The 14,394-nt window shown below is 43.2% G+C and overlaps 1 protein-coding gene across 2 annotated transcripts in view; it reads right to left on the bottom strand.

The window, feature by feature from the left end:
- Positions 1 to 14,394, bottom strand: part of EGFR (epidermal growth factor receptor) — a 245,109-nt gene that overhangs the window by 56,547 nt on the left and 174,168 nt on the right. For both annotated transcript variants that reach the window (XM_043508686.1, XM_038391933.2), the window contains exons 5-9: positions 11,744 to 11,812; positions 7,373 to 7,491; positions 5,902 to 6,043; positions 4,715 to 4,831; positions 14 to 140 (exon numbers count right to left, since the gene is read on the bottom strand). In XM_043508686.1, coding sequence (XP_043364621.1) covers positions 14 to 140; positions 4,715 to 4,831; positions 5,902 to 6,043; positions 7,373 to 7,491; positions 11,744 to 11,812 — 574 coding nt within the window. The remainder of the gene's footprint in view (positions 1 to 13; positions 141 to 4,714; positions 4,832 to 5,901; positions 6,044 to 7,372; positions 7,492 to 11,743; positions 11,813 to 14,394) is intronic.

Here is a 14,394-nt window from a genome sequence, read left to right as displayed (position 1 = left end):
GCTGATGACTTACCCTAGAAATGCTACTGGCAGAATGCTGACATCCCCATTGATCTTGGTACAATTTTTGAAAGAGTCAATATTTGTAGCATTTATAGAGAGAATCCCTTTCAGTTCACCTATTCCAATCCCATTGCAAACTGTTAAAATGAAAGCACAAAAGTGGCAGGTTTCTTAGGGATTTTAGGAATTAATGCATTTAAGAAAATAAATATCAATGTGACATTATTCTGGATAGAGTCTATTGTAGCGGTTTTATCTCTAGATCTGTAGCTATAAAATTAATTACAGAAATACCCAAGGTGAGATAGCTGGTAAGACATGGTAATAATTTGAGAAAACAGGAGTGCACAGGCATTGTGGAACTTACACAACAAGGCCTCTTTACACTGCTCTGGTCTTGTAGGTTTAATAATTTAATAAATAAATAAATCAGTATTAAGGCCAAAACCAGAGGGGAAAGAAATTAACAGTTATAAGAAAAGGTGAAAAGATTGTTTTTAGGTGAGTTTTTTTTAAAACGGGTCAGAGGGCCAGATTCTCATCTCACTTATACTACTTTCCCATCAGGATATTTCCTGTGGTTTTAATGGAGTTTCTCTTCATTTACACTAGTGAGAGAGGAGAATCAGGTCCACAGAGTGAATGAAGGGGAGAGATACATGGCAGTAGCTGCAGATGTAAAAGCCTTTTGCACCAAGTGGCAGGATTAGGGGAAGAGACAGAGAAGATGAGCTGGGAGAGACACATAAGATTACGAGATAGATAGCAGCAAGTGTACTAAGAGGAGCGGGAACTGGATGGGGAACCAATAGGGTTGTGTAAAGATGGGGAGAATATAGATGTGCTGCTTGATAGGAGAGGGCAGGCAGCTACATTCTGTACATGATGGGCCTTGACAACTAGGGTTTGTGGAGGCCATAGAGCTTGGACTCTTAATAGTCAAGGTGAGAAGAGATGCAAGCACACATGCATATCTTCAGCAGACGGAAAGTCAAGGCCGTGATGTGAATGACTAATATTGCCTTATAAGCACATAAAAGATCTGGACATGATCCTAATAAACCCTGTACAAACCACAAAGCAGTCTGAACTAAGGAGTGATGGTGGTGGTGGTGAACAGACATTTATAATGATAAATATGATGTTGCAGTTGCTGGACATGCTCCTTGAAACACTAGGATATGAGTAGGGTTCCAAGTTCTACTCAAGCGCAAGAGGTTTAGGCAATAGACACTGCCATACTGGATCAGACCCACAGTCCATCTAGTCCAGCATCCTCTCTCTGACAGAGGCAAGTGCCAGATGCTTCAGAAGATGGTACAAAAACCTTGCAATAGGCAGATGTGGGATAAGCTGCTCCCAAGATAGGTCTCATCTTTGTTGTTATTTTTTTAAAATATAAGATGGCTGCTGCTCAAGTTTGTTCAGCCCAGGATCTAGTGTAAGCCCATAAAGGTGCACGCACACACGCACGCTTCTCCAAACACACCTGTTTTTGTGTTACTCCCAGGGCCAGATTTTGACATTCTGGAGGCCCTAAGCTATGTCAAGTGTTAAAGGACCCATGCAATAATTTTTTTATTATTTTCTTCACAGAAAGGACATTGTATATATATAAACATGAAAGCTTTATATTTGCATATATACAAAGGCGAAGCTGTAAAAATAGAATAATAATCTAACTGAATCACATCTTGCAATATGCCCGTTTGCATTACAAAATAGTTTCAAATTAATATATTTTTGTCTATGATTTCTTAATTAGTAGATATGAAAACTTTATATCTACAGCAACACAAAAGCAGTTACACTTACACAGACCAGCTTACTTAACCGAAGCAGTATAACCTGCAGTACGTCTGTTTGCACACCACATTAATTTTAACACTGAAATTTAAAACATTTTCTTTTATGATTTTTGGAGAGCAAACTCATTGATGATGTTCTCAAATGATAAGCTACAGAGTTTGTCACTTCCGATGCACAGACTGCTTAGGGCAGAAAGCTTTTTTTGCAGCATTTACTAGGCAGACATCTCTCTTTGTGTTCGCTTCTCTATCCTCTGTCTCTCCCAGGACCATTAATTAATCTTGATTAAACACCTCAGCCACACTGCTATATGTGAGAAAGAGAAAAAGAATTTACCCGAAAAAAGACTGGTAATCTCTAGACAGGCATTGAGAAAGTGAGAAAAGCTAGGCTATATTCAAACAAATATAATGAATATTATAGGCTTTAATAGTCTATAAATCATATGCACATAGTTTGAAATAACTTGCTCACCAAGTACTCAGAATATTTTGATATATATGTATATCTTCCTTCCTTCCTCTCAAAACCCTCTATTTATCCTTTTGTCTGCACTCTGATATTTACTGTGAAGGTTCCTGAAATTGACGGAGGGAAGCCAACACAAATTTATCCTCCTCAAGATCCACTCAACCCAAGTCCACAAGACAATCACCTGCAAACTCAATCATGTGAAGCATGGATAGCGCATGAAGCAGAAAGCAGCGTGCGCACTAAAATACACAATCGTATGTATGTACAGATCAAAAGAAGAACGAATCCACTAACACTTAAGAAAAACAAGAGCGAAGGCACTATACGACTGAGTGTGCTGGACCGTAAACAAAAGGTGGTGGCCTTCCGGCTATTACCAGCCCAAGTGGACACTGTACATGACATCACTCCTAGGATGAGACCCATACAAGTATGAGCTTGGTAGGATTGCTTCGTGACACTGCTGTCTCAGACCTCAAATTTTTCCTGATTTTATCGCAGTGAGATTTATTTAAATGTGAAGGCATGGTCAGAATTTTACCAGTAGCAGCTCGCCAACAAAACGCTGCCTTAGGACAGGGATTCTCAACCTTTTTGTCTCTGAGGCGCCTCTCAACATGCTCTAAAAACTCCAGGGCCCAGCGGGAGTGGGGGGGGGGGCCTCAGAGCAGGGGCCTTGGGCATAGGAATAGTTTGACTTCTATTTCAGGGGAGCAGGGGTCAGCGGGGCTCAAGCCATCTCTGCACGGCAGGGTCTAGGGAGGTATCACAACCTCCACCCCGACTCACCTCAGCTGGCCACCTAGCCTGTCTGGGTTGGGAAGGGGAAATGCAATCAAACTTATAACTCAAAGTTAGGGCTTAGCTCAAAAAGTTTGAAAACAGCTTAGGGTGCAGGGAGGGGGGTAGCTGGGGCTGTGTACACACAGGGGGTGGCAGTGGGTGCAGGGAGGGAGTAGCTAGAGGCTGTGTGCGGGCAGGGGGTAGCTCAGAGTGTACGGAGAGGGGTAGTTGGGACTCTGTGCAGGCAGGAGGGTAGCTTGGGGTGCAGGGAGGGGGTGGCTTATGGCTGTGTGCAGGCAGGGGGGTAGCTCGGGGTGCAGGGAGGGGTAGCTCAGGATATAGGGAGAGGGGTATTAGGGACTGTGTGCTGGGAGGATGATCCTGCAGTCCCTGTTCCTGGAGGGGTCTGCCAGTGACAGAGCTGGGTCTCCCCACCCGGGGGGCTCTTACGGCTGCCTCTGCGAGAGCAATGGGGGCTAGAAGCTGAGGAGCAGCTTCAACCTGGGGCAGCAGCAGGAGATGAGTGAATGCTGCATCTGCCTGCTCCATGGCACCAGCCAGAGCAGCAGCTGCCCTGCACTGCCTAGCTCTGGCTTCCCGCCTCTGCCGTGGCCAGGTGGCAGGTAGAGGAGATTGTGGAGGGGAGGTGTGGAGCTGCCCCTGAGACTGCTGTACTCTCGTGCTGCAGTTTGGGTGTGCGGGGGGGAAATGCCCTCCATGTCCCCAATTCTGCCCATGGGCTCAGGGCTTCTGCCCCTCCAGGGAGCACCTGGGCTCGGGGCTCCGGGATTCAGCCCCATGCCTCCTTGCTTCAGCTCCATGAGGGGGGCTGGGGATTGGGGCTTCAGCCCCATGGGGGGGCACCCAGAATTGGGGCTTCAGCCCCACACCTCCTGGCTTCAGCACCGTGGGGGGCACTGGAGATCGGGGCTTCAGTCGCAGGGCCCTGCAGCCTCCTTGAAAGGGCTCACGGACCCCCAGGGGGCAACGGACCTCCGGTTGCGAACTGCTGCCTTAGGAGACTGATAGACTTACTCATAGAAATACTAATTTTATAAGTGCAATTGTTGTTGTTTTTCCACTCAACCCTGGCCTCCCGCCTGTCAATAATGAATAATTACTAAAGGGTAAGGGTAGGGTGAGGGTATTTGTGTAGCCAGAGGTATATAATTTTTGTCATTTGAATGAAAATGTCTATATTTAAAGAGAATCTCCTTTATTTATCAACCGATTTTGATAAAATTTGAAATGGAGTCAGTTTTCTTCTTTTTTAGAGCCCCTCATATTGCGAGGCCTTAAAATGTAGCTTAGTTAGTTTATGCCTTAATCCGGGCCTGGTACTCCCATGGTTGAAAGGTTGGCGAGAGCAGGGCATGGAGAAGGTGGGAAGACAAGCAAGGCAAAACTATGCAGGAGGCAGCATTTACTTTCTGCACACGCTGTGTGAACCTGTTTAAGTACATGCTCTGGAGCATTAATTTCCCTGCTAAACTACTTGCTTAGGCCTCCATATTATTAGTTATTTATATTGCAGTAGCACCCTGAGTCTCTAATTAGGATCAGGGTCCCATTTGGTTGGATGCTTTGTTGTCAAGTAAATTCTCCTCACGCTAAAAATATGAATATCTTGCCGCACTTTCCGTACCTTTGCTACACAGCCCGTCACATTTTTTACATTTCCGAACACCGTTTTCTTCCACTTCATAGGTATCGACATTACACGAGCGAACACAGGAGCCATGGTCTGTCACCACATAGTTATCTGCAAAGACAGGAAGGCAAATGCAATATGGACAACGAAACAAAAGAGAGATGCTTTGCGATTTGTATTTATGCTGTAAACAGGCATTTAATTGATATAAAATGCTGAAATGCCTTTTAACTTTTGAAAAGAGAAGGGGTGAATTAAAACACACATTAGCGTACTTGGAGGTTGCTACGTTCAAAGCACTAACTAACCAAATTACAGACATTAACAAATTATCCCAGAGGGATGGGGTGGATGACTATTATTATCATCATCATCATCATATTCATTGAGACAGAAAGTTGGCCTTTCTTAAAGTCAACCAGCGAATCAGTAGCATACCCAGGAGTAGAGCTCAACACCTCCTGATTCCCAACCCCATCCTCAGTCTTTATAATATAACCATCTTTATAATAGGCTATGGTGACCTTCAGATACAGGTCCTAATTCTGTGACTTGGGTCCTTTTCTGCCTTCTCTTTAAATAAATGTTTTTAAACAACCATGGACAGGGAATAGAGAGAAAAAACAAAACACAACACACATGGCAATGAATACAGGAGCTAAGAAGAACTCGTATGCTTTGTGATGTGATACCCTAGATGTTAAAAACAGATTTCTGTAAGCCCCACTAAGAACCAGCCCCACTTTATTATGGGCTTGCCCCTGTGCCATTGGAGTCAGTGGGAGTTTTGCCACTGACTTCAATGGGAACACGATCAGGTCTTATGAGAGAGTTTGATGGATTTTATAAAGTGTTTCTTTTTGGCATTCACCAGTAAAGACTAAGCTAAAATCTTCAAAATTAAAACAAAAACAACCCTGAAAAACCAATAAAAATAACTGATAAAATACAAACGGCTTAAAATTTTTGTATCAGCTACATCTCATTTCTGATATTCTGCTACTGGTTTCCATAGCAAAAGCAGCTGAGGAGAGTGAGGAAATTCCTTGGTCTAAAGGGGGCCACTAAGTTGAGGGGGGCCTGAATTGGGTGGGAGAGAACCGATATCAACCTCTGCCCACCGCCTCCTTCACCCTCTATCTTCCCTGGTCTGACCAGATTGCAGGCTTAAGTGAGCTTACGAGGACATTCTTTCACACAAGTGGCTCCAAAGCTGTATTTTCCATCTGGGTTGACATCCATCTGATAGGTGGTCGGGTTGTACAGCACTAACGGTGGACAAGTATCCTTGCACGTTGCTTCATCCCGAAATTTGCGGCATGCCTGCCATTGAACAATGTGACAGTGATGCAAAGTAAACTACAGTCTATTTTTATAGCAAAAGGGAAGATACAATAAATGTATAATTCCTGTTTTATAAGGCTGCTACTGCCAGATCTACCAGGTTCTTAGCATTAATTGAGGCACGGAGCACTTTCCAGGATTGGGCTCTTGTGCTATTGAGGTGAGAGAGTCCAAGGGCGAAGGGCAATTGTGTCTGACAATTTACAAAAATAGAATATGAGGGTTCTTAATCTTAATGGACTCATGCAAATAACTTCTACATTACAAAGTCCTTATGAACCCAGGCTCCAACACTGGACCAGACCCCTGAGAGATAGACCCTTCTACTTGTATAGTGTGCCCATGAGTTCCACCTAGAAACAGGGCTCTGCCTGTATGTATTGGATAGTAAGAACAAAGCTAAGAAATCAGAAACCAGATCAAGATAAATTGCTGTTTTCTTTACTGGTGACTTTTTAATAACATTAATGAAATAAGTCCCTGCAGTCAATTACTGACCTGGACAGTTAAATATTAAAGTAATGCCATTAGGCTTGGCTACAGGCAATGAGCCATTTAATGGGCATTTATGAAGTGCAAGTCATTTCTACAAGGCTAATTCTACATTCAAGTTGACAGTCTTTCTTCCTCCCTTGGTTCTTCCCTAGGATTTCTGAGGAGAGAGAACTAATGTTCCCTTTCATGAATCAATAAGAACATAATTAATGTGATTTGTTTACATCTTTAATGGACACACAAATATATCCAAAGAAACAAAGGTAAACTGGACCGTTTCCATAGAAGTTGCTTGAATTCCACTTAATTTAGTGTTAAGACCAAACTAAATGGAATCACTCGTTTTAAAAGGGGGACAGGTTCACAAAACAGATCAACGGAAACACTGCAACAGTTTAAAAAAAAAACCAAACAACTAATGTAAACAGGTTTTTCTGGATTCCATCCCCTTGAGTGCTGTGAACCCTAGCAGAGTTGTTCTAGTAAATGAAAGTCAGAAAAAGGAAATTGCATAATCTATTCTCATGGTCTAAACTAAATGAAATGCACAAAGGGTATCAATGATGAAAAGTAAGTTTCATTTTAAAATTCTTTGTTTTAAAATTCTAAGCTGTTGCCAAGTATAAGAAATACATGGGCCAGATCATCAGCTGGTATAGACTGGCTATACTGATTTACACTGGTGGAGAATCTGTCCCATACATATTTTAATAAGACTTTCAAGGCTCCTAAGATAAAAAAAAAAATAACAGTGCATTCAGCCCAAAGCTTGGCTGCTGCTGTTGAACTTTAAACATGTTGCTGTAGTATTACCAGGCAGTCACTCTCACGAGGCCCTGTGCACCCAGCAGCACACTGGTTATGACAACAGTCACTGGGCACCCTTCCTCTGCATCGGCCTGAACATTGCTGGGCACAGATGACTTTTGTTACTGAAAGACAGGAAAAAAAAACAATTAAAATGCATATTTGCTAAACCAAGATTGACAAGTAAGAAGAAAACTCCAGATAAAGAACATCTGGGTAGAGCCTCTCATGGGACATGGGTTTCCACTCTCATCAAGTGAAATTTGTGGGATGGAGAGGCCAGAAGGTAGTTTGAGCTTTTCCTCACTAGTGTATTAGAGCCAAATTCAACTCTCAATTACACTGCAGTAAGGCATCAATTCTGCAAGGCACTGAGCATTCTGGCCCTGATCCAGAAAAGCACAATTAAGGATAGGCTTACATGCTTTGTGGGAAAGGGGCCAGTGCTCAGCACCTTGCTAAATAAGGAATAACTTCATTGGCATCAGTGGAGTCACTCCCAATTTACAATGGCATAAGACAGCAGAATTTGACCTTTGTATCTAATAGTTTTACTGAGATAAAAAATATCAGTTGGTGCAACCTTTGAGATATCAGCTTGCTGGGAAGACTAGCTTTATATTAACAGGTTACAGTGCATACTCTTTCGTGAGCTCACTTCATCGGATGTGTGTCATTAAGATTCCTGTTAAGTCAGGGGTGACCAACAATTTTCACAGGGGGGACACCCCATGAATTTTGGCAAGTCGTCACGGGACGCACATTTCTACTATATTAATGGAGGGATGTGGGATCTGGGAGGGAGTTTGGGTGCAGGAGGGAGCTCTTGGCTGGTCCACAGTGTTGGGGTGCAGGAGAGGGTGAGGAGTGTCAGCTCTGGGAGGGAGTTTGGGTGCAGGAGAGGGTTTTGACAAGGGGGAGGCACTTACCACAGGCGGCTCCTGGCCGGTGATGCAGCAGGGCTCAGGCAGGCTGCCTGCATGTTGTGGTCCCACACCGCTCTCGGAAGCAGCTGCGGCTTGCTGCTGCTGGCACATCTCTGTGTGCCCCTTGGGGGGCGGGGGCCAGCAGGTCTCTGTGCACTGCCTGTGCCCACAAGCAGCGCCCCCGCAGCTCCCATTGGTCAGTTTCCGTGAGGATGGTGCTTGGGGTGGGGGCAGCATGCGGAGCACAGAGATTTGCCAGCAGCAGCTAGCCACTTCCAGGAGCAGCGTGGGGCCATGGTAGGCAGGTAGCTTGTCTGAGCCCTGCTGTGCCATGGGACTTTTAGTGGCCTGGACTCGGAGATTGTGAGGGGGTCAGACAGAAATGTTAGACAGGCTGAATCCAGCCTGCGAGCCGTATTTTGCCCACTCCTGTGTTAAGTATACTAAACACATTCCTGATACTGGCAGAGGAACCCTTCTCCTGCAAATTATTTCATATGCCTTCTACGCTATTTTTTTTAAACTTGGACTAAGTTTTCCTCTGTTGTTATGCAACTTTCATAGGCTTGAGCCAATATAACCGAGAGGAAAATTTTGGACAAGAAGCTGTTTCTAATACCAAAGTAAATCACCAGCAACTATTTTTTAGTATCAAAATCATCTTGACTACAATAGTGGGGGGAAAAAAATATATCAGTCATTGACTAATGTGGGTTTGCACCACTGCCCTGGGCAGGACAGAACCAGGAGAGAACTAGAACTGGGCAGGACAGAACCAGAACCACTCAATTATCCTTCATGGCAAATTGATTTTCCTTAGAATTGATTTTCCTTAGATTCAACAGGGAGGTGCTTTTTAAGCAGGACGATTTGATTCCTAACCCGCTGAGTGGTGGTTACAGTGTACAGCAGGGCTTCTCAACTTTTTTCTTTCTGAGGTCCATCCCAACATGCTTTAAAAATGCTACAGCCCACCTGTGTCATAACAACTGGTTTTCTGCATGTAAAAGCCAGGGCTGGAGCTAGGGGATAGCAAGCAGGGTATAGCAAGCAGGGTAATTGCCTGGGGCCTCATGCCGCAAGGGCCTCCGCAGTGGTACATTGCTCAGGCTTCAGCCTTGGGTGGTGGGGCTCAGGGTCCGGCTTCAGCCTCAGGTCTCAGGGCTTTGGCTTTCTGTCATGGGCCCCAGTGAGTCTAATGCTGGCCCTGCTTGGTGGCCCCCCTGAAACCTGCTTGTGCCCCCGAGGAGGCCTTGGACCCCTGGTTGAGAACGACTGATGTACAGCATGGTGTCAGCCATGAAGTTCCCAAATGGGCACAGAGAAGTTAAAATATTTTAAAAATTCTTGTAACTCAGAAATAGTCACACTGCAGTTCAATCACAGTTAACACTTAAATCATCCAAGAATGGTACTCTGCTACAGGGTAATCAACCAGTATAGGCTTGTTTCTTTCCTCTTCTATTTTTTTGTTTTATTATTATTTACTTTTTCTTTCTATTAAACTTTTGCACCTAAGCTTTATTATTTTGTGATCTCATATTTGTAACCAAATACTACATTTTCAAGGAAACATTATCTCCAAAATATACATAATTGGTCTAGCAGCAACTCCTCCACACAACCAGAAACAGTGAGATAAAAGACACACTGTTTTACAACAGAGTTTTCATATCATTTTTGTAAGCATCAGCAGGGGTGTAAAACAGCTCATCATTCTGAGAACAATTGACAAAAGCGTCCCACTGGAAGTATATCATAGCAAATGTTTACATTTTGTGCAGTACATTCCACATATGTTCAAGGATGGAAAGAAATATAACATAACAATGTCCCACATACGGGATGAATTTCTGACAGGCCAGATTAATAAACAGCTTAACAAAATGAGTGTTAATTGCTAAATAAGCCCCATCCTGCAAACACATATGTACATGCTTAACTTTATGCCCATACATAAATGTTTGCAGGATTAGGATCTCAATTTCTTAAGCCTAAAGGTTAGTATTACCTCTGGACACCATGTTAACAGTGGACATGATCCTGCAAGGACTTTGCACTGTAGAACCACTATTTACATCAATGTGTATAGAGTAACTGCAGAATTTGTCTCACAATATCCAGTATAGGGTGTTTTATGAGCAGCTGTGAAGGACTGAGTATGGCTGAAAGGTTTTGAAACTGATGAAAAAATTGGGGGTGGGGGGAAAGAGAGGAATATTAGAGTGATTTTTTTCAACCTGCTCTTGAAGCTATGTAGATCTGGCCTGATACCTGAATTGTGAGCAAGATGCTCAGATTTAAATACATTTGTAGGGCTGGATTCTGCTGTCACTTATGTAGATTTAAATCAGAAGTACTGAACTCAGTGGAATCATGCTAGTGTAAAGCTGATATGAGAGAAGAACAAGAACCCATAGCATTTCTCTGCATGCAGACTACACATATTATAAAGCAGTGAAATAATAAATTATCAAAAGAAACAAAAAGTATTCAAAGTACATTCCCCATCAGTCTTTATATACTGAAAAGTAAAATCCTCACAAGATCTTTAAGTGTCTCTAAACATCTTGTGATTGTTGTTCTCTTGATGCCCAGGGTAAGCATCCAAAATGCAAAATTACAGGGTAAAGCGTGTTCAGCCTATGAGTGGCTGGAGTGCCTAAGAATTCCGAAGTGCTCTATAAATAATTAGGACACCTCTCCAGTGCTGTGAATCCCCTGGGCCATGCACTCTTTAAAGGCCATCACTTCATTTTCTGAGAGTGGTCAGGACTTGCTTTATATGCCTGCAGCGTATATCTGGTATTCAGGTTGGAAGGAATTCTACAAAGGGGATTTAAAAAAAAAACACACCAAAATACAAAACAAAACAAAAAACCACAGTAGTTGTGAGTTATTCCCATTCTCAGCCTAAAAAATTATGTAAGAGTTTGTATGTTAATACACAGTCATTCTACTTGAAACAAAAGATGTGGAGAAAATTCACATTACAGCTTCCAAAACTGAAAGTGTCACACAAAGGCTGAGCATTCATGGAGAAATCCTGGTCCAATCCAAATTATTTTGGGGTTTCTGTGCTGTTCACCAGATCCCCTTTCTCTCCACAAATGTGGCTGCTCAATGAGGAGCTGCAATGGCTTTTGTTTGCCTTTTTTTGTTTGCTATACAAGAAGGGGGGGGGGCGTGCATATGCAAAAACACAGTGCAAGTTACTACCGCAAGGATCATCATTAACTATCACTCAGAGACCTGATGGATTGCTAGGAAGCAAGCACCCAGGTCCAGTGTGCTTATGGGTCCTCAGGGCAGTGGAGGGGAGCACAGTGTTCTCTGTAAAACACTTGTCATCACATCAGGACTTGACAGGGACAGTATTCAGTGAATAATAAACAAACAAATACGTAAGGGCATACAGTCAAAGATATTTTAAATTAATCTGTGGACTTACATGTCTGGCAGTTCTCTATGCCGGCACCCCAACAGTAGTCTTCTGTACAATTTGCATGACACTTGGAACCTAAAATGTAAATGTTAAATTGATAGGAAAACCTTTATGATGTAACAGACAATTGTTAGATAACACACCAAGGCTGTCAGAAACTGAATCTTAGTCTTTCAGTCACAACATATCCCCCACGTGCCTGTTACTAGAGCTATAGGAGAGCTTCTGTGCCACACACTGAATGATGAGGATAAAAATAAACGTGAAATAGATACCCATTCAGTAAGCACTGTCCATCCTGTGTACTTAATGAGACAGGGGTCCTGTGGAAAAAACAGTATATGATCCTGTAATTAATTGCATCTTAATGCATTGCATATATGGGTAGAGGGGCAGCAGGAAGGGTGGAGCACGAGGGAGATGGAGCAATATCTTAAGTCTAGCATCTCCTAATGTTTGATTGCTTGACTTTACCACCGTAACTTTCTTCTAGTGTACTCTTCTTGTATGTGATATCCTACATTTTTAAAGAAGCAAATTGAAAAAAACAGAAATTCTATCATATGGAAGCAGAGTGACCCCAGCATAGGTCATTGGCAGGGCTGAGATATTCAATCCAGAGTACATACCTCTCTCTTGCTTGAGCTAATGGTGTAATGGTACTAGTAGGCAGTTATCCAACTGGATCAGCCACTAGAGCAGGAGGAAACATACTTTGCCAGTGGATTTCATAACTATTTTGCTGACAACAGAGAAATATTGAGACTGGATTCTATTCCAGACTTTGGAGGGGAGTGTAATTTACTGGTTACAAACCCTTCTTTTCCTGTCCCCACCTGCCTGTCTGTCCTTTTCTGCTCCTCTCCATCCCCAGCTCCTAACTTTGTCCCTTTCTGTTCATATCCACTCTCTCCAACTTCTGTCCCTCTCCACCCCACCAGCTCCTGTATCAGTCTCCCTCTATTCTTATTCTCCCTGGGCCTCTGGGCCTGTTCTGCTCGTCACCCCCAGCTCCTGCTCTCCCACCTCTACATTTAAAGGCAGGTTGTTTCCTCTTACTGCTTCACACTGCCTAGGTTCCAGCAGAGAGGGCACTGACGGGACAGGAGAGAGACAGTCTGCCGGCTTTTGGTTCCAGTGCTAGGCACCATAGTGGCTCACAGCATTGGGGAGAAGCACTTGAAAGGAAACTTCTGCTTAGCCCCTGAAGCTCTGGGCTGGAGAATACTCATCTACACTTACAGTGCTGTAGTGCTTAGTGAAGACACTACCTATGCCGACAGGAGAGCTTCTCCCTAGGATACTGACAGACCAGCTCAGGTCAGAGACATAGGCCAATTCACTTCTGTGTGAATATCAAAGGAGTTAAATGTATCAGTATATATTCAGGCCAATTCACTTGTGCTTTAATGGAGATCAAAGGAGATGTTAATTGTATTGCTTTTGCCTATCTATATCCTGTTTACTATTACATTAAGCATGCCCTATAATTAAATAACCCTAGATCAAAGTGTGTGTTAATGTAAGAGTGTAGTCAGGTGTTAGAACTTCATGAAAATTAATGGAATGTTACTTGCACTGTTTTCACTTATCTATTCCTATTATAATGTAATAGCAGGCATTTACATTATGTATATCCCTGTAACTAAATAACTCATCAAATGCAAATGAAGAGGAGTGCTAAATTCAAAGCAACTGACCATTGTGTGGGTTCAGATACTTGTCAGATTGTTGTCTGTGAAAAGACGCTATCAGTACTGATTCAAAGGATCTCTCTAGTCTGTTGGATTCTAACAGGGCAGAAAAACTGAATGAGTAGACGGAGACCTCCAGAATTATTCTGGGTAGCCCTGGCTTTTGGGAAACTGGCAGATTACTACATCTCTGCTATCATTTTGGACTTACAAACTTTGACTCACCTGTTATTATATTTTACTTGCTATAACGTCCCAATATCCCTTTTTTCTTACTAATAAACCTATAGTTAGTTTACTATAGAATTGGCTGCCAGCAATGTCTTTGGTGTAAGATCCAGAGTACCAACTGATCTGGGAGTAAGTGGCCATTTGGGATTGGGAGAAACCTGATGGGGTGTGATTTTTGGTTTATGTGACCATCATCACTAAGTTCAGTTTGTCTGGGTGACAAGATAGGCTGGAGAGCCTAAGAGGACTGCTTGTGACTCCATGGTAAGACTGGTATAGTGATCCAGGAGTTCATACTTGTTATTGGCTTGGTGAAATCTAATAATAGAATATACCACTAGTCTGGGGTGTCTGTCCTTGTTTTCTGACAGTCTGCCCTGAGACAGTCACCCACACTTGTGAACCACTCCAGACAGGATGACACTCCTATCACTGTAGGTACTCCACCTCTCCGAGAGGCGGTAGCTGTGTTGACAGGAGAAGCCCTCCCAGAGCTGTCTACACCAGGAGTTTGGTCGATATAACTGCGTCACTCAAGGGTGTGGATTATCTACACCCTGGAGAAACAGTTTTACTCACATAAGTTTGTACTGTAGACCAGGGCTCAGTTATTTTATGGGGATGGCACATGCACAGCCTTGTTGGCACACAGAAGTTGTAAGGAGATGGAGCATGTCCAATACAGAGAATATGGCTGTCATACTATTCTTCTGAGCATATGTGAACTGTGAT

This window comes from Dermochelys coriacea, chromosome 2, assembly GCF_009764565.3.
Source record: "Dermochelys coriacea isolate rDerCor1 chromosome 2, rDerCor1.pri.v4, whole genome shotgun sequence".
Taxonomy (NCBI): Eukaryota; Metazoa; Chordata; order Testudines; family Dermochelyidae; genus Dermochelys; species Dermochelys coriacea.
This window is presented reverse-complemented; position numbering and strand designations above follow the sequence as displayed.